General features: G+C 40.3%; 1 protein-coding gene across 1 annotated transcript in view; it reads right to left on the bottom strand.

Moving 5' to 3' along the window:
- Positions 1–20,826, bottom strand: part of pphln1 (periphilin 1) — a 35,797-nt gene that overhangs the window by 2,550 nt on the left and 12,421 nt on the right. Inside the window, exons 8-10 of the mRNA XM_072672601.1 lie at positions 17,436–17,471; positions 15,422–15,498; positions 8,083–8,214 (exon numbers count right to left, since the gene is read on the bottom strand). Of these exons, the coding sequence (XP_072528702.1) occupies positions 8,083–8,214; positions 15,422–15,498; positions 17,436–17,471 (245 nt within the window). The remainder of the gene's footprint in view (positions 1–8,082; positions 8,215–15,421; positions 15,499–17,435; positions 17,472–20,826) is intronic.

The raw sequence follows: 20,826 nt of genomic DNA, 5'->3' as shown, positions 1-20,826 counted from the left end.
TAAATAAAAGAGTTTAGAGTCTGCAGTGGAACATGAACACAGCTCATAAGAGCTGAAGCACACGTTTTTGCATGCTCCGTTCCAGCGGGAGAACCACACGCCTTCGTTTTTATTCCAGCACTGAACAGTGTGTTCAGAACCGCTAATGATAATACACACACACACACACACACACACACACACACACACACACACACACACACACACGCACACACACACACACACGCTATAGAAAGCCAAATCACAGCACAGTCACCCACTATAAACCAATTATTTCACATCACTGGACCAAGTACCACAGATATCAGTCCAGAGTGTGAAACACACACGGACTACAGTGTTTTAAAGGAGCTGGGAGCTGATTGGCCAGGGAGGAGAGTCAGACTGGATTATAAGATATCAAAAACACACTATAATAAAAGTCATTTTCAGAAAAAAATCTACTAAGCTAAATCAATCAGTCCAGAATGTCTCATTATAGAATCTGCTACTTAAAGTACTTTTATTTCAATATTAATAAGCAGCTCATCTTATCTAAACTGTGTGCCTGTGTTATTTATACAAACACAAAGATGGGAGTTTATTAGGAATAATTTCAATCCCTACTTATAGTATCCCATTTTTCCATCTATGGTTTTAACTGTAATTTAGAAAAGAGAAACTGGCAGAAATGGCCCACTCAATAAATGACCTGTGCACAAAGGTTCTCAGAAGAGAAAAGTGGTGACCACTCCTGGTGGTGCAGCAGAGAATGATCCAACTGCTCTGCACATCCGGCTTCCAAAAATGAGGTAACCTGGTTCCAGGAATCAGCCTGGCCCACACAAGCCGCTTTGCACGCTATTGTAGTAAGTAATTAAGTCAAATTCTGGGGGGCTCCTCTACAGCGGGTCCGTCAGAACATTCCACAAGAGACGAGCTGAACGATTCTGACAGAAACAGGAAGCTCAGGAGCCCAAGGCAGCGCAGAAACACACGCTGCACTTAGAGAGTCACTCGGGAGGAATGTATCCAGCTTAGGATAAGGGCCTATTAACCCTATATGCGCTGTTGCTAGGGTCTTGGGGCTCTTTTTAGAAACCTAAGCACTGCCAAGACCATTTCGCACAACTGCAGTGAGAGACAAATCACACTATCGGAAAGGGAAATTAGATTAGCAGGGCTGTCAGCAGCTAGTGTTCACAAGAAATGCTTAAATGCTCCAAAAGGCAGGATTCTAGGCTTGTTTGTAGGCTGTGGAAACAGATCTCACACATTATGGACACGGATATCATGCCAATATTGGACTTTCAATAATTTGGTGCACACATATTTCTGAAATCAACACTGTGAAAACAAAGTACAGCCTAAATTATATGGTTTTACATATCAGAAAATGATCAAATCAGGTCTAAAAGTCAGGCAAATACAACCTCAGATGAACAACGCTCAACAGATTCCACAGCATCATTATTTATTTAACAAAAATGAAGCTAAAATAGACACGGCATGTGTAGTAGCTTGTATAACCATATTTAGCTGCATATTCTAGCATAGCATATTCTTCTGTAGGACTATGACTCTCACATTGTTCTGGAGGAATTTTGGCCTGCTTTTCTTTACGTTGTCGCTTCAGTTCAAGTCTGTGGGCATTCGTTTATGCACAGCTTTCCTAAGGTCTCGTCACAGCATTTCAGTTGGGTCGAGGTCTGGACTTTGATCGGGCCATTGCAACACCTTGATTCTTTTCTTTTTCAGTCATTCTGGTGTAGATTTGCTGGAGTGCTTGGGATCATTGTCCTTTTGCATGACCCAATTTCGGCCAAGCTTTATCTGTTGGATAGATGGCTTCACGCCTGACTCACGTTTGAGATCAAAGTTGACTTAATGACTAAGTGGTGCCCATGGTCCTGTGACTGCAAAACAAGCCCAAATCATCACCCTTTTACTACCGTACTTGACAGTTGGTACAAGATGTTTGTGCTGTTTGGTTTTTGCCAAACATGGCGCTGTGCAGTATGGCCAACCATCTCCACGTTGGTTCCAGAAGTCTTGTAGTTTGTTCAGATGCATCTTTGAAAAATTAAGCTATGCTTCCATGTTCTTGTTTAAAAAAAAATAAAAAATCCCCCAAAAAACAACCTTCCAAACAAGGTATACTTGTTACCAGTCTTTTTTCTGATGGTACGGTCATTAACCAAAACATTTTATAGCTAACTACGGCTTGTAAAGTCGGAGATGTTGAATGATTGTCTGACCTTAAGGTGAATTTGCTGGGACCTCAGCTCCTGGGAAGATTGGCACCTGTCTTGAATATTTTCCAATAATTTTTCTCACTGTAGAATTATGGACTTCTGATTGTTTGGAAATGGCCTTATAACCCCTCCCAGACTGATGAGCAGCTACAGTTGCTTGTCTTAGATCACTGCTGAGGTTATTCCTCCTGGCATTGTGTTAACACATACCCGAATGCTCGAGACCAGCAAACTTCTGCTTTTATGGAGTTGGTCACACTTGCTGAAGATCAACTAATCAGGGGCATTTGATAAGGCAGCACCTGGTTGTTGGAAGGGAGTACTTATTTTTCCACACACTGCTTCTGCATCTTGCCGCTTTGTAACAGTGTGATTTGGCATGTATTGTTCATCTGAGTTTGTATTTTAATTTTGTAATTTTAAGAAACCCAAAGGATCAGATGTTTCATTGAGATAAAAACAATGACTGGTGCTAAAAGTTCCATGTCTTTTAACTCACCAAGGCCTCCTGTTCAACCCAGGAGAAGTGTTAATCATCATTGACTACAGTTGATAGCTTCTCTGTGCCTACTTAAAAGGGTTTGTTTGGCAGCACTTACTGGATTGACTAACACAGTACAATGGGAAAGTTCAAGGTGCAGACATGACAAGACCAATCGTAGATGTACACAAGTCAGGAATGTCTTCTGGAGCCATTTCTAAACAACTGCAGATTCCAAGAACACCAGTTCAAACAATTAGCTTTTGGGAGGTGTAGCCACTTTGCCAAGCACTGGAAGAATGCAGTCACCCTCAGCTGAGAACAAGTTGTTTCAGATGGTCAAGAAAAACCCGGAAACAACCCAAGATCCACCAAGACACAGGCCTGTCATCAACTAGAAGCTGCTGGAACACCTGTGAGCTTTACATCACCATGGACCGAGAGGCTGTCGTCCAAAAAAGAAGACCCTGCTCCAAAATCAACATCTTAAAGCTCTACTAAGTTTTGCAACTGAACACATGACCACAATGACCAGTGGTGTGTTCGGCTGAATAAAGGCAGTATGGCGAGCTAGTAAATCGTAAAGATTGTGCTAACTGTTAAACATAGTGGTGGTAGGCTGTTTGGCTGCCAGTGCAACACAATGGATACGCTGCACAAAGGAGGACTCCCTCAGAATACTTCAGCATAACTTTAAACCATCAGCTAGATGAAATATGGACACATTGGCCCCAAACACATTTCAAAGGTGGTTGGGGAATTGATACAGCACACTAACATTAAGCTTTTGGAGTGACAAATATATGTGGACTATGCTTAAAAGTCTGCTTGTTGATGGCTACCAAAAGCAAAGGACATTTAACCAAATATTAGTGCTGTATGTACATGGCTGATCTCTTAATATATCATTTTGACCTGGTGCTGATTTCAGAAAACCCCAAAAACCTGTTAATCAATATTTCTTTTCATGTATGATACGTGCTCACTCTGTTCCAGAAAAAGAACAACAGGGTCTTAAGTTACAGGAACTGTGAGAGAGTAGGAGAATTAAATATATGCATGATCTTCATTCAAACTGCCAGTTAAATCATGGCTGACTTATTGAGAAGGTAAAGTTCAAGAGATTTTCCTTTAGGGTAAGTCAGCACAGCCCTACAGAACATAAAAAAAAAAGCGACGAGTAAGAGGCCAGACAAAAGTTCTCACACTCTTGCTGTGAATTCTAGTACAGAACTGCTTCTCCTTGGGGAGGGGATGTATGTGGCTTAGATTTCAGTGGTATTTGTTTAGTGATTTGAGCTGAAAGGTAGTGTTACAGTATCACAATGTCTTTTGCAGTGAAGAAAAGCCCTCTCTTCTGTGAGCAAAGTGCTCACTCAACACCTAGTACAGCTGTTGCGGCTCTCCGTAGCATGGCCAGCCTCACATACTCATTAAAGCACGCATGACTGTACATAAGCCTGAAGTCATGTGCTATTTTCTCTCACCATTGGGTACATAAGAGGCTGCACACACACACAGACAGACACACACACACACACACACACACACACTATTAAGATATACAATAGATCTTTTTTTTATAGTGATGTCTTAAAATTTGCATGTATATGAAAACTAAAAGGACTGACTTGGACTCCAACTTCTGTCCTGTCTTGGGAATTACAGTGGGTGCAAACTCACAGCACTTTATCCGACACTTCAGCAGCATCTATTCTGGTGCTGATCATCCAAACAATGAGCTTTTTTAAAAGGGCAGGTAGACTAAAAGCAAACCTCCCCTGAGACATAAGCATATACACCAAAGTGGAAAAGCTCCAAACAATGCTGAGTATATAGGGAAGGGTCTTCCTAGAGAGCATTCCGTACACTCACGCATTTCCTGTAAACAACCCACCCTTGTTACTCAATCAAACAGGAAGGATCTACTCGACTGTAGGTACGCGTTCTCTAGCCGCATAGACTTTCATGTATGAATCCCATGCCCTAATTTGCTCGGAAGATTGCATGGGGACAGTCAGACGGGCTAGAGAGTAAAAGGAAGCAGCTCCAAGAACTTGAAGAGGACACACACACACACACACACACACACACACACACACACACACACACACACACACACACACACACACAAAAAGACGCTTTGCTAAAAGTCCTCATCAGCGCACAGCTCCACACCCACATTTATGATTACAGAGAGTCCTCCTTCCCAAAACAACAGAAGAAAAGAGAGGCCGGCTCAGAGAAATCTCTGGACAACAGATTCCAGGGCAATTCCAGGGCTCCACGCTTCAGGAGTTCACTCTCTCTCAGCCAGGACGTGTTACTGGGCGCACAGTTACCGGACGTTGCGCAACACACAGAGGTTAAACAGGCTCTCCATCAAGAAAACATGAGAAGATAACATCAGAAAAGTTTTGGAACACACAGCTAGGGACTCGTACAGTCAAATAAAAGTACAAAAGCCCAAACAACAGTATTTCCTAACACACAGGTCCTGTGAATAGAACGGAGCTGAAACGTAAATGTCATGCAGTAGCAGGAAAGCTGATAAAGCCTGATGACCTTTTAGGTAATTGTGTATAACTAACTTACTTCCTCTGCTATTCTTGCTCTCAACACTGACATTATTAAACCTGATTTAACAAACATGCTTAGAAAACCCAGCAAATAAACACAGAAGTTCTTCAGAGTCCGGGCACACCAGTTGTACATAAGTTCAAACGTTGAAACGGGGTACTTCAAGGATGCAACTATACTGGATATCGGAACTGATTGTTTAATTGGTTCTGGTTCTTGGTTAAATGGTTCTTCATATACATATAACCTCTTTTACAGAACAAACAAGCCCCAACCAGCATTAGCAGCATCAAGGCCACATTACATTACAACCAAAAGTGTGTCAACATTACTGTGAAAGCAAAGCGCGTAGCTTGACAGCACGCAATGCAATAAGCTCATAAGTGAACATTCATTTAGAAAATTTGTCGTATTTTTCTCGCCTAGCACTAGCAGTACTACCAACACTAGGAGGGTAAGGACTTAACAGATGTCTTCTTCTATACATGCAAAGCCACCGTCTCTTATACGAACTGCGGCATTGTCGGGCAGCAGGTCCCCACCTCCACCGCACCAGCTTAAGAGTGATGAGGGGAAAGAGTGCCAGGGATCCACCCTGGCAAGACAGCATGGCTAATTGCGCTAATGGCAAAGCAGCATGGCTTGAAATTTGAACTCCTGAACCCAGGGTCATAGAGGTAGCGTCTTAATTGAACATTAATGACATATATCATTTATTAATAAAACAAAACCTGCATGATTTGCACAGTAAAAAAAAAAAAAAAAAAAAAAAAAAAAAAAAAAGAAGTAAACAAGTGTAAACATTCTCACTCTGTCTAAAGTAGCTGGTAAAACACCAGACAGTGATATGTGCTCAAACAATTCAAGAAAATCACACAAACTGAATAGACTTGTTTTATGCATTACTCCTAAATTCAGCCTAATATGGTTATGATCTTTTAATGTAAGTGGAAGTGGCAACACAGGTTTAGGTTAAATCTACATGTGGTTAAGTTGTAGAACTCATAGCCAACAACAGCAACAACAACAACAATGTGGCTAGGCAGTTTTGGAGATATAAGAAAAAATGCATTCACAAGAGTTCAGTGTAGTTTAGGGCAAAAGACAACAAGAAGAGAGTAAGTAAAACAAGCAAATCAAAATACAAATGGATTTTGCCAGGAGCCGAATCACAGGATGTTAAGACTTGTGTTGCTCCAACAAGCATCTGTCAAAGTAAATCTGACAGCTCAGTCGACTTCATTAAAGCAACACATTTGAATCTTTTACATGCATTTCTTATGTAACATCAATGAGGAAAAAAATTATTGAAACCAACAACAGTGTGGTTTCATTTCTTAGAGTGGAAAAAGTTGGGCAGTGATCAACACAGACGTAAACTGTCCATGCATCCAGTAAATGGAAGCAGGCATACTTCTGTTAAATTAGCAACAAAACACAAAACTGCACTGTTTTCACACTTATTTAATCCCATATAAATGAGTCTGGGCTGACTTTAGAGGACCAGAGATGGGTGCTCTGGACTGCTCCCGGGCTCGAAAACAGCTCTCAAACTTGACCAAATGTACCGAACTCACGAAGCTATCCTTAAGGAAACCCAGAAACTGGAGATTGTGTTCATGTTCAAGTAGCTTCTCAAATGATCATGAAAAGGCTCTAAAAGAAGCCAAAACATCCTTCCCAATAAAACAAGGGGTACATTACGCTAAAGCAATAGTTCACTAAAAATTCTAATTTACACAATTTCCCCACTCACCCCTAATGTAGTCGGTCAGCTGAGACGTTTGGTGGCGGATTTGCACTGTCAGCAAATTAAGCACAGGCATTTGCAATGTTTAAACATGAAAACTTTAGTCAACTTTTTCTTCAAAGTGGGTCTGTTCTGGTTTTAAAATGCCTGCATTCCAGCAGTGTCAGCAACTCCGAAATACAGTTTAAGGACTGGTACTCTACAGGAGGGCTGAAGCATGCCTCTTGGGCATACATGCCCCTCATTTCATGAGAGCGGTAATAATAATAAAAATAATAATAATAATAAAAATCCCTGCAGAGAGGGCATGGGTGTAACTATAATGATCCCGAGCACGCACAGTCACCGCCCCCGCCCCCGCCCCCGCCCTCATTTCCCTTCTCCTTTTCTCTTTCATTGCATCTGGAATGGCAGGGCGTGGGGCAAACGTGCAGGGAAAAGTACAGACATGTGACATTCATTAGACATAAATCTGGTAAAGGAGAGGGAAAGTGAAAAAGGAAGAGGAGTTCAGAGAAAAACATCTACAGGATACCATGCTGGAGAGTTTAGGGCATTAGCTAAACCTATTAGCTCCCCACTTATCTCTAATTCACACTAATGTAATCAGACTGGAGGCAAAGTTTAAGCCTAAAAAGACTGCGTTGACATGGGAAAGTTACCTGGATATCATAAGGAAGTACTCAAGCCAAACTCTAAAGAATTCTCTCTATACTGAATACAGAATACACTGAAATCTTTGCGGGTAGCAGACCCCTGCCCCCTTCCAAAAGCTAAAACTCAACAGACGACCAGTTCGCAAGCAAAGTAGTAGTAGTACTCAGCCCTATTTATAAAGAGGTTAATTTTTGTAAGCTGGCCTGCTTTCTTTGTGAATGAAGTAGAACACAGAGCATCAGTTTTAAAAGAACAGTAACAGAAAGAACCATGTTTCATTGTTTCAAGGCAAAAACTTTTTTCACAAAAGTCACAAATGGAAAAGAGAATACACAAAATACGTAGGATATGGCCTCTGCATGTGACAGTACGAGACAAACCTTCTCGATTTCTCTGGCTTTGGCCGCGATGGCTTGAGATCGCCGCTCATGGAAGTCATCCAAAACAGTGGGGCCTTCTTCAGTTGCAGGTAAAGGTTCATCTGTTGGACCCTCAGTCACTGGAATCTCCTCCTACACAAGGAACAGAGCATTCTCAGCTTGGACAGTTCTCAAAGATCTAGCAAATTCACCCATTTCTTATGTAACCCTATATTCACGTTTATCATTCTGAGCTATGCTGTGCTATGAGCATTTTCAGTTGCAAGCCTGTGCATTTGCCACTTTCTGAATTTCATTTATTCCACCTACACGGAACTAAAATAGGGTGACTTCAGAATACACAGGCAGCGTGTCCACCAGCACAGCTGAATATTCAGTACAATCACAATGCACATATGCATGCAAATGCCGTATTCCATCCCTGATGATCTCAAGACGAGCACTCGGTTCAAGAATCCGAGGCACAAGATTTTTCCCCACCCCCACTGACAAAATAATGAAATGGAAGTAATGGAAAAACAGTCAAGTCGTATTACACAATAAAGAAGCATCAGTGTGGAAAAACAGGGCCAAAAGGGACCACTGGAGATGCAGCTTCTCTCAAGGCTATGGGGAGAAGGCCAGAACGTTGCTCATTAAACAGACGCAGATCTAGGGCTCGTCATGGCTGGGACGAAGCCACATTTGCTTCTTTGTGTCCCAAGCCATAAAAAACGAAAAGGCTGGAACAAAGAAGCTGGGCGCTTCTTAAAATACCCACGCACGGCCCGATGTGCTGTCCAATTATTTCACACTGCATTTGCCATGACAGCACATTTGTAATGCATTCAGTGCATGGGCCGTTAACAAATATGCGTTACATGGCTGAGAAGCATTGTAATTATGGCTACAGAGGGCTTTGGATGTTAAAGAGGATTCAGTGGGCTGAACTAGGCCACAGTGGCAGACACAATGTTAGTTATGTTAGCTAAGTACCTATATGTCAATCCCTCTTTTGTATATCCTATCTTAGAAAGCCGCAGTCAGGCTTAGCTTAGCAGACCCGGGTACAGAACCCACAACCCTGTGATCAATGACCAACTGCTGAGCCACCACTCTAATGAAAAAAATGAAAAAAATGAATCTTACTGCATAAAAATTCTAATTTTAAACCATGACATCGCATGACCTACATGTTTATACAGTAATGTAAAAATAATTCACAACACCCCAAAAAAAGCTTTTCAAAAAAAATAAATAAATAAAAAAAATAAAAATAAAAAATCATCACTGCTGTCCAATGAAAAACTGTATCTGCATTTCTCCATAAAAATGTATCTAAATTTTTTACAGTTTTTAGTTTTTTTTAAGTGTTTAAACCCTGTACTTACATTTACACCACTTTCATTTAATTGTTTTATATTTCTCCTGTTAAGTCACCATTTTGGAGATCCATGTTTTTTATTAGACAGCAACGATATGAACGATATGCTCTACTTTTCAACAATATCGAAAGATGACAGCAATATAACTAAATAAAGAATGACTTGAATGATTTTACAAGGCTGTACATTTATGACCTTCTCAGTCAAAAAGAAGGCTGTAGATGCAGAGGAGTTGGATTTAAAACAGAAGAAAGATCATTTGTAAAATTAGCAAATTATAATGAATGGAGTTCATAAAGTTTCCTGCAAGGAAAAAGTTAGGATAACCCCACATTTATTATTACTTAAAATATCTAAAATTTAAATCAGGTGCTTGACCATTGGAGTTACTGGCATCACCATGGTCAGATCCAAAACCATTAAAAAGAAGGATGCAGATGCAGAAGAGTCTAAGAACACTTAGAAATCAGCCAATCATCACAGCAAGTGGAGATGTGAGCGGTGTGTTTCTCTTCCTGTGGGATAGTCGAGTGTCTGAGCGCTTAGAAGATGACGCCACCCTTTTAGATGCTCATCTTAATTGAAGTGCTTCAATTACTATAATGTGCAATAACTGCTCTTTTTGAAGCAGAGTAGCTGTTTAATTACTAAAATACTTTGTTGGTATGGGAATAGTCAAAGATGCTGTAATCATCACTGCCAATACCTGCAACGTTAGGAGAAATCGCGTATACATGCATCTGTCAATAAGGAAGGGTTGGGGGGGTGGGGGTTGAGGCAATGACCACCCACTTACTAATCCAACCACAAAACACTCATATCTTGCGGCTCTGTATTAATAAATATTCTCTGCACAGATATGTAAGGCTGGCGTGAGGTATGTTTGATGGTGGGTGAGCGAACCTCGAGCGGTTCCAGTCCATCTCCTCTTTGTTCTACAAACAATGAATCCCAAAAAGCAAGAGTGTTTGTTGAACCTCAGAGGCCGCACATTAAGAGAAGTTTACACTGGGCCCAGCCTTTTCATCTTCATTACAAGGTTATGGGTTATGCCCCGCGAGCAGAGTCATGTAGGGAGATCAAAAGATCAGAGAGTGTGCACAGTGTGTGTGTGTGCATGTGTGTTTCGCCAGGCCGCAGATAACGGTATTTGGTTTGTTATATGGCGTAGATTACAAAGGGCTTGCACAGTGTTCGCAAACTATAAGACAAGGTGGCACTGATGGACTACAGAGCACAAAGAAACCACAACAAGCCTGGCAGGCCTAGCATCACCATCTTTAGCCTGACCTTGAATCAAAATAGAAGAAACAACACAAGGGTGCGCGAGAAAGGACGTTAAAACAAATACATCACTCAGAGCGATGACAATATGTTGGGAAAGTCAGGCAGAGAGCGAAAGACAGCAAAAGTGGAGGGAAAAATATTCATTCTGGGCTGTGGGAACTCCCTAGAGTGGGACTAGAGCGCTCTGCGTTTGATAAGATCATATGATAAAGCTGAGAGTCTGAGTTAATGGATTTTTCTCTCTTTTCTCAGCACTAATGCGGCCTGGGTGGCCTCAGTTTAAGGCTCAGTTGTAGTCCTCCTTCTGCATTCTCCTGTGTCTAGTGTATGAACCCTGCTTACACCGAGGGTAAACACAGCAGAGACAGTGAGCCTTTCATGTGTCAACTGAGCACCAAACCTGTGCCGAAGATATGGCAGAAGTTTGGAAGTGTGGGCAAACAGGTTATCAAAGAGAAAAAGAACGTACTCGCCACATTTGGGGCAAACTCTGCCGGTGGCAGCAGTCAGGATTCTGGCACAGTATTGTTTGAAAGTAAATATGCAAATACGACCAACTGTAAAGACATAACTGTATTACATAACTGCAGCAAATCTTTTTAAGATAGTCTTAAGAGTGTCCTAAACCCATAAGTGGGCGCCTTAAACACGCTATATGTTTACACTACATTCAGCTACTTTGAGGCAAATTCAAACACGGCTTGTCTAGTCCATGTAGACAAGCAGTGCCAATAAAAGATGCACATGAACCTATTGGCAACATGCCCAATGCCAGGTATGGGCTAGAGGTAGGGCTGGGCAAATAATCAAACATTAATCAAAACATTATTAACAACATTATGAATCGCCTAAATTACCTGTGTCAAATTCATTCATTTTATTTAATCTAATAATATAAAAAAAAAAAACTTCTTAATTTAACTAAATTATATTCTTAATTTTAATGCTCATGTACTGTCCCCTATAAAAACATTTTATCGCATGTGCCTTTCCATGTCATGGAAGCAGCATGGAGCCGACTCAAGCAGCTCATTTAATCATACAACTAACTGTAATTAGTGTAAAATGAATTCATCAGGACACTGATTTGAGATCATATCACCCAGAACTCGCTAGGTATAAAGCCCCCCCAGCATTAAAAGGTAAAAAGGTAAAGGTGCACGTATTTGTCAATGCAACGTACAGCAAGCCCGGGTACAGCAAACCCACATCAATAGCTTGGAGCTCTAACGGCTGAGCCACCACTGCCTCAAAAATGAGGTTTCATCTTCAAATTTGTTGTGAAGCCTCAGAATGCAGATATATACCTTTCAAAAGAACAGACAAATGACTGTACTGTGCTGTGGAGTTTGGGATGAGGTGGGATGATAATCATTCAGCACTCTGACCTCTCTAATGCTCTTGAGACTGAATGCAATTAAATCATCACAGCAATGTTCCAAAATATAGAACACCTTTCCTGGACAGTAGAGACAGTTACTCTAACAAAAGCAGGAGAAACTTTAAAAAAAAAAAAATCCTTAATTTTGGAAGAACAGGCACCCTAGGTGTCCCAATACTTTGTTCACATAGTGCATCAAGAATCTCCAAAAGCGCACTAGTTCTGATTGGGGGTGCAAGGTGGGTCTCTGATAAAATACAAATTATTTTTTTATTGTCACTGTCAGAACAGAACCTCATATCTTTGTAATCAGGAAGCAAAAGAAGCAAAAACACTCAGGCCTGTAGATGTTATATAACATGGGTATTTCTGCTGTTTTATCTACTGCCTCTTATTAACAACATAAATTCACAAAGCCATTGCTCTAATCATTTTCTAAATGTTATGAACAGAAGAAAGAAAAACAATCCACAAAAAATAGTAGGGATCCTGCTGGGAGTTGTATAGTGACAGAAAACACAGAACTGCTTAAAATGTGTTGCTTCCTCATTCAAGTGCAATGGGTAAACTTTTAGCCTATTATTGAAAAATCATGGGGAGGGATTAAATGAATTAAAGAAACATAGCATGCAAACCTATAAACATGATCATTAGCTTACTGTGTTATAGTGTGCTAGCACTTGCAGTTAGAAAAGGTCCTCCATTTAAAGTAGACCAAAAAATAAATAAGCAGAGAAATGCAGAGTTGGGGGATTTCCATATATTTAAACATCTAATTTAAATGAATTATTTTCTTTTATGTATGAAGAGGAGCTGACGTGGTGTTCTGTGCATTTGGCAGACGTCATGTGTGACCAACTGAGCTCAGCAATTCAAGGAGACACTACGAGAGGACATTTCTAACATTCAGATGGACATTTTTCAACAAATATCCAAATTCTAACTTTACAGACAGCCTTATTTTAGGGACGTAGGCCAGATATTAGGGAGCTGAAGCATTTTAAAGGAAGACTAGACTGTAAGCCTTAAAGCTTGAGATCTTTCTGTCCAAGCCAGACACAAACTCCAGCACTATATAAATAAAAAGGTCCTTTTAACTGCACTCTCACTGTGCATTCCTTCATTGTCTCAAGTGTGAGCCTCATGCACCCCAGGGCTCAATTTTGTAAAACATGAAAGTGTGTGAATCCAGCATGCTGGATTAAAAACATGAGGATGGCAATGACAGCAGAGAGGAAAAATAAAGCAGGGAGAAAAACGAATGTGGGGGTAATGCAGGGTAAAATCTGTTAAAAACAGGACGCAGGCTACGAGAATCCGAACGTGAAATTTGAACTTATTCGGCAAACAACGTCCAAACCAAGCAGCCGGGTCCTGTCGGCTTTGGATAAACATTTCAAGCTCTCTCCAAGAGGAGCCTTGTCATGCACATACATTCTGGTGTTTTAAATCAAGTGTGCTGGAGCAGAAAAGCACAGAATCGTAAGGATTTAATTTAACATTTAAATGTACACACATTTATTCACATGCATATTTAAATTTACGTGTATTTATGCCTTTACATATCCACACACATTTAAATGTATGAATGTATGCATTTATATATTAATACAGCAAGGTCAGGGACCCATGAGCTGTTTGTTCTAAAAGATATAACGGTGTGTTGACACTAATGGTTATGGATTATGGAATATGGGTTACCTCCGACCACAACATAGGATCAGTGAAAGCAGAAAGGTTTGATCTGAACCTGAATACGGGATAAAGTTTCAAATATATGTCCAGGCCAGGTTTGGATACAAGGCCGCAGGATCAACCGAGCAATGCCCGGACACCTTTTCCATGTTTTTTAGGGGAAGGAAAAAAAAACCTGCACTCTCTCCCTCTCTAACTGCACGGACCACTGACCTATACACATGAGCAGATACACAGTCAAATCAGTGGCTCCATTTTAGCTGGATTGGGGGGGCATTTTCCAAAAAGGGAAACTGCACAATTATGTAACTATTGAGCAGACTGATGCAGCTCACCAACTTATTAAATGATTCCCATCACGAATAAAACTACATTTCACGCACTTTAATGAAATAAAGAAGTAAAAGAAGTAAACTGTAATCGTTGTAGTTCAAATATCTCTACAATAAATACTCAGCCTGCTACAGTTTAGTCATCAGGAGTGTTTCAGCTATGACCGCTTTCTGAATGAGACACAATGCAGCACAGCCAGTCAGAACAGACAGTGATAGAAACAGCCTGTTTAATTCTACACATTTCAGCACTTCTTTGTATCGCTTACCAGTCTGACTGAAAAACAAACGACTGGTAGTAATAATTTAGTTGTCATCTGTGCATACCAATGATTCTTCAGATACAGTCATTGAACTGTAAAACATTCCTACAGGCTTGGTTTTGCCTTGTTGGGAATGCTTCACGATTGGTTGTTTTACATCAGTCAAATTTGCTAGACCAATTTACCATACTTAGCAGTTCTCAAAACCTCACTTAAGCGGCTTATGAGGCTGTACTTCAGTTTTACACAGTGGATTTGGTTTCGCTATTGTGTTCAGTATTAAATACTGTATTGAAGGGCACTGGATTTAGAATTCGCCTACCCCTAAATGCATCTGGTCACAGTTTGTTAGCACATGTCAGTAGCAATGCTACGTTGCAAAGATATGATTATGTTGTTAAAGTTATAATGCTACACAAAACAAATTATATAAACTAAAAAGTTAACAGTTAACAGGTCTGACTTAAGCTAGTTAGTCAGAGGTGTTGTAAACAGTGCTCAAATGTTTGTTGGTCTTTGCTGCTGTTTCACTAGCATGCTTTCTGAGTGGCTCAGCGGTCTAATGCGCTATCGCTATGGTCCAGGGGTTGAGAGTTCAAATCCCAAGCCATGCTGCTTAGCTTTCAGCGGTCAGAGCTCTGTGCTGTTGGCTGTGCCCTTGGCTGTCCGAATGGGTAAATGGCGCCCTCTCTTCTCATCACTCTAAATGTGATGTTGGCCGGCACAGGCATTTGTGAGCTTGTGGGGTGGAGCTGGGGACCCGTCGCTTTCCTCAAAGCATGAAGGCTGAGTTCGAAAAGAAGTGGTGGCTGGCTTCGCATGGACAGTATTGGAGGAGGCTTGTGTTAACTCCTTACCCTCCTAGTGTCGGGAGCATTGTTAGTTCTAGGGGGAGTTAGGAATGGATAGGTTGACTGGCACTACCAAATTAGCATTTAGTAGTTTATCCGGACTACGTTTTGCCAAGTGAAGATTTTGTGTTATTGACTTATACTTGTGTGTGTGTGTGCCACTCACCTTGGAGGCTGACACAGAGCTGTGGGGTGATCCGTCTCGAGATGCGCTCACCGAGGTCCCTGGGGCTCTGTCCCGGTCTAAGCAAGATCAAAGAAAAGGTAGGGGAAAAAGAAGATGGGATGAGCAAAAAAAAGAGGATGAGACAGCAGAAAGAACATTTGCTAATAATGCTGCTTTGGTTTGGACACGCATAAAAAACCCGCAGAACAGCAGTGTCTAGGGTCATCCTTGACTCACTAAGTGCTGTAAACGGTTGCACATGTTGGGGCGGATGTTGCTGCGCCTGAGGGGCTGCTGAAGCAGATGGCTCTTTCGGAGATGAGCAGAGAGCTGACCTGCAGGCACACACAGCCCGGACTCTGCTGTTCCAGCACTAAAACTCACTATACAGCACTCATCAGCCAAAGTACAGGTTCAGAGGAGTATTTTACAAGCATAAGAGCTGAGAGAATAGGGGCTGATCTAGGATCTTGACAAAAGGACACTGTAACGTGTGAAAAAGGATGACTGTAGATCTGCATAGTTTAAAAATAAAGAACAAATATGTGTGGTTTATTAACCGTTATATGTCTGTTGCAACTTGTTATTTTATATTATTTACTGAAAAATATTTTAAGTGAAAATGAATTTTGTTTAAATATGATCTTAAGGATTTGCTAAAAAGCCCAAAGTGTTCACATTCATTTTTAGGGGAAAGAATGAACACATGCTTTATCCTTTTTGGGAATTACGCTTTCTAAGGATAAAAAGGTCAGCAATTTATCACTGGATGAAGAAATCATGGTATCTTCTAAAAAGTAAACCTTAACTTTCAATGGATGGCAATGTAAAAGTACTGTTAAAACATTTCTACAGGTTCATTTCTCACATTTGGACATAGTCTTAAGGGCAGCTGGCGCTTTTAACATGTGCTAAAAACTGGACAAGGTGTCATTCCGGCAGAGATGCAATAAATGATTTTTTTTTTTTTTTTTACACATTTTAGAGCACCCATGCCATTTTTGTGCAGAATTCAACACATTGTAAATAATTAAACAGCGATATATATACATTCCGTGTGTTTCATGTGTTAAAATTAATTTTAATTTTATTTATTTTAATTTAAAATTTATTTTAATGTGAGCCTTATTAAGCTTCAGTATTCACTAAGCTTGGGCAACAACATACATTTATACAAGTTATCATCATTTGCAGAACGGTCATGTTAAACTACATTATGATCCAAATTCAGTTATGAAGCACCGCATTCCTTGAAAACCAACAGAGCAACTTCTAATATTAGTTTCATATACAATCATCTGTACAAGGTCGTTCTCTGTACTGTCCACTGTCTCTCTGTGTCTGTTTTAAAGGATGTACAGATGTACAGATGTGCAGATAATAATAATTAGTGATGTTTTCTTATTGGACTATTTACAATTCCTTTAAAATAATTTTTGGACAAAAACAGGTAAATATACAAAAAAAAAAAAACATTAGTACACTGCAAAAACTCACTTAGCATGTGAAAGTGAACAGAAGAACAATACTCTAAAAATCAATAAATGAACGGCATCAATCATCGGGCCAGGGCTACAACTGATACTTCTAGCTAATTACGAAATCTTTGAAAAAAAAAAAAAAAAAAAACACAATTGTAATTAAACTCTATATTTGGCTCCTACACACGACACAGTTCAATTTTTATGATCCTTGACCAAACAAATGGCTGAAGAGAACCGAATAAGGCAGCGCAGCTGACCGATTTGCAACGCTCTTTCTCAGATTACTGATGACTGATGTTTGACCTTTCATACACAGGAGCAGAATTAGTGCCTCTCTTTATATATTTAAAAAATAAATAAATAAATAATAATGTAGCTCCCTTCAGTTCATTAGCTTAAATTTCAGCAAAAACCCTAAATCGTTCCATAATCAACACTCCAACCAATCAGAAACCTGCAGCTGGAATAATCCAACTTACAGGCCGTCATTTGACCCCAAACAGATCACTGCTATGATATGTTGCACTTACCAGCACTTCTACTTGGCCCATACGGCTCTTCAGTCCCTAAAACAAATACAAGAAAAAATTCACAGTCATCAACCTCAACCAAAAAATCCCCCCGATTGAATCAGGTTTCAGAAGCTTTCAGAATGAGGCATTCCTGAAATTGTACTGTGTTATAGCTGTTATGATCACAATCATATCCAAGGCACGCTCTGGCTTGCTGCTTTGCACCAACACAGGCATGCACGAAACACATCACTCGTGAGTAGGGGTTATATGAAGGGAGCTCTGAGGAGCAGGGGGGACTGAAAATCATCACTGCTGGCTTTTTTTGGTTGATGCACGACCCTCCTTCTCTTGAACAAATCTCTGCTTACAAATTAGAGAGGGGACAAACACTGGCATCAGTCAGGCAAAAATATACAGTACAGCCAACAGTAAAGCGCATTTTCTCTTCCAGAAAGCAGTTGAGCTTTCTAAGGGTGTAGGAGAGGGTGCAGTGGACCAAAATAACTTGATTGTTACCCTTCAAAATGAAGACGAGAGCTATAAAAAAATCCTTCCATCTAGCATTCAATCTGCAGCCAAAGGGGGGGGGAGGGGGCACTCTGGATTAGAACTAAATTTAAATGTAACTTGAGTACTTGATAGCAGAACTTGTGGATAAAGGTAAAAAATAAGGGCAATGCATGTAAACATTTAGGTGCACTACTCTGCTTTGCGTAGCCTATAGAAACACACTGTTAAAAGTATATGTTTCTTGAGACCGGAAACTGTGGAGGAACCCCCTAAGGTGCTTTGAGGATCCTTCAAGAAAAGATTTTTGCTTGAAGGTGCCTCAAAGCACCTTAAGACACAGTTTCAAATTGAATGACCCTTAAAACTAATGGGAGCTGACAATCAAGTAAACAACAACCCCCAAAACCCCCTTCTATAGAAACCTTCTACTGGCAGGTACACCCCTTGAAAATCACCCCCATTAAGACCATCTAAAAATGTTTACAGACCTGTTCATAATGTTTATGAACTCATAATTAGGCTGCTAAAATACTGTAGGTTCTCTACTGATGTATGTATTCACAAACCACCTCAGGAGTAGAAGTGCTGACCTGGCGTGTTGACTTTTTTTCCCTAACCATGAATGTCATAAATACAGAAATCTGTAAAATTACATGAATGTCATAAATACTCTGTGATCAGTCATCTAACACAGGACTGATTCATCAATATCAGCACAGAGTGTACGCAGTGCTCAAGGCTGGTTCTTAGCCTCGATGACATCCAGGTAACAGCCTGACATGCACTGTCCATTGAATTTTCTCAGGAATCAGGATTGAGGATTTCAGCCTCAGTGTTACTTTATATACCTAAACATTCTACGGTCTACAGGTATAGCACCCCCTGTCAGATGTTTCAGCAACTCTGTAACAAAAAAGGAGCACCACTAAGTCGGTCTACAGCATCTCAGGGCTGGACTGAAACATAGCAAACTGAGCTTATTATTTTCAGAATAGTCATAGGAGTCTACCTGTAAAGCCTGTTTAACACCAGCTATTCTATAGTGGTCAGTTGCGCATTTCCCACTGGACAGCACAAGGTCTATTTATGATATCCACTGCATGCTGTTCATAGGCAGGAACAGTACTAAGACTGCAGTAGTATATATGCAGTATTTTTGCTTAAGGTACAATCTAGATTTCGAAAGAGAGTAATTAATTAAATTCCACAATAATAGACTATTTGCTAACTCATTTTAAATGAATCAGCTAACGAACCAAATTACACATGCAGGTAGGTTTGGTGCTGGTCTGGTGTAAAATATAATGAGCTGCAGTCCTGCCTTATTGCTGTGTAACCACTGTAAGAGCAGAAGTATTGCTTGGGAGGATGGGTTTTCAAGCCTGTCCTCACAGCACACTTTCATTTCTAAAACAAGATGGATTCAATTGTCAACTCGGGCATCTCTCAAAGGCCGGAACTTTCCTCACCAGAAAGCAAAATGGACCATTTCTGATGAGTGTACGGAGACGAGCTGCAGAGGAGCAGCAAAGGAATCCTTCTGCATCTTTCATCAAACCATGAAATATATAGAACAGCTGGGAGCTTTTTCAGCAGCAATCATTTCAGACATGGCACGCGGGCATGCACTGCTATTTCTGTATGTGCAACACACCCAACTATGTAAGTTCCACTGCATCTACACTGCAAAATATTAGGGCTGCACTGAGCATTATATATTTATTCTCATTTTTATCAGCCTACAGCGTTTTTTTGGCCAAATTTATTATAGCGCTGTGTTCTTTAGAATATAATGATAATTTGTTATTTATTTCTGTTATTTAAAACATAAATACTCATTTAGTTATTGCATTTTAACTCAATTGCATTTATTATTGCATTTTTAACTTTAATTTTACTTAAAAAAAAAAAACAAAGAAACAAAAAACAAAAAAAAACTAGTACTATTTATTTAAAGTACTATTTATTAGCCAAAGCCACATAAATAACACTATTTGATCTTCTCTTTTTTGTTGTTGTTGTCTGTGGCCTACTGATTTTATCTCTGGGATTTATGTAGCAAAAATTTACAGTACCCTTTTTATAGTATCTAGGTTCTCTTGTGAAAAAACTTTTTTTTTTTTACTTAAGCAATGTAGTATTTAAGAGCACAAACAACATGTTATGATGTGTTATGTGTCAAGTCACAGGTCACGCTGGAACACAGCAGGAACACAGTGCATCACACACTGACCCCCCGCATAGTCTTCAGTCTGAGTGCAGGGAATGCTCCACCACTCAGAACTCTCCTTCGAAAAGACTGGATGACTATGAGGAAAATCCAGCTCTGTAAACAGCAGGAGAACACCACATTCTCAATATGCGTATGAGCGTTTACTCTCGTTCTGCTGCATACACCAAGTCTGGACAATATCCATTTATTTGGACATTATGAGCAATATACAGGTGAACAAATGAGCAGCCCCCCATTCAGGGGGAAAAGCAGAAACAGCTCCATCAAAAGAGCAGCCGTTTTTGTTCCAGTTGTGCTATACTGATAACATAGCAGCACCCCTCCTCAGAGGTTTGGTCATTACTGTCATCTCTTCCTTCATATCTGCACCATCTACACTGGCAGAGAAAAGCTTGGGGACCTCTGGCGTCTCTATAAGTTTGTGAGCATGTTTTCTTTGTCGGCTTGCATTAAAGGGCCCATTTCATGGATTTTGAGGCTGATGTAGTGCGTAAACATCATTAGTCAAAACATGCCGCAGTCTACACAGCCTATATATGGAAACTAAGCAGCAAAACAACCTGTTTTGTAATCCAACACATTTACACATATTGGTGGTCACACAAAAACCTCCAAAATAGCATCTTTACAGGAGAAGGAAAAGATCTTCTTAATGTTTAATGT

This window comes from Salminus brasiliensis, chromosome 2 (assembly GCF_030463535.1).
Source record: "Salminus brasiliensis chromosome 2, fSalBra1.hap2, whole genome shotgun sequence".
Lineage (NCBI taxonomy): Eukaryota > Metazoa > Chordata > Actinopteri > Characiformes > Bryconidae > Salminus > Salminus brasiliensis.
The sequence above is the reverse complement of the archived record's forward strand: the minus strand, read 5'-3'. Positions and strand labels throughout refer to the sequence as shown.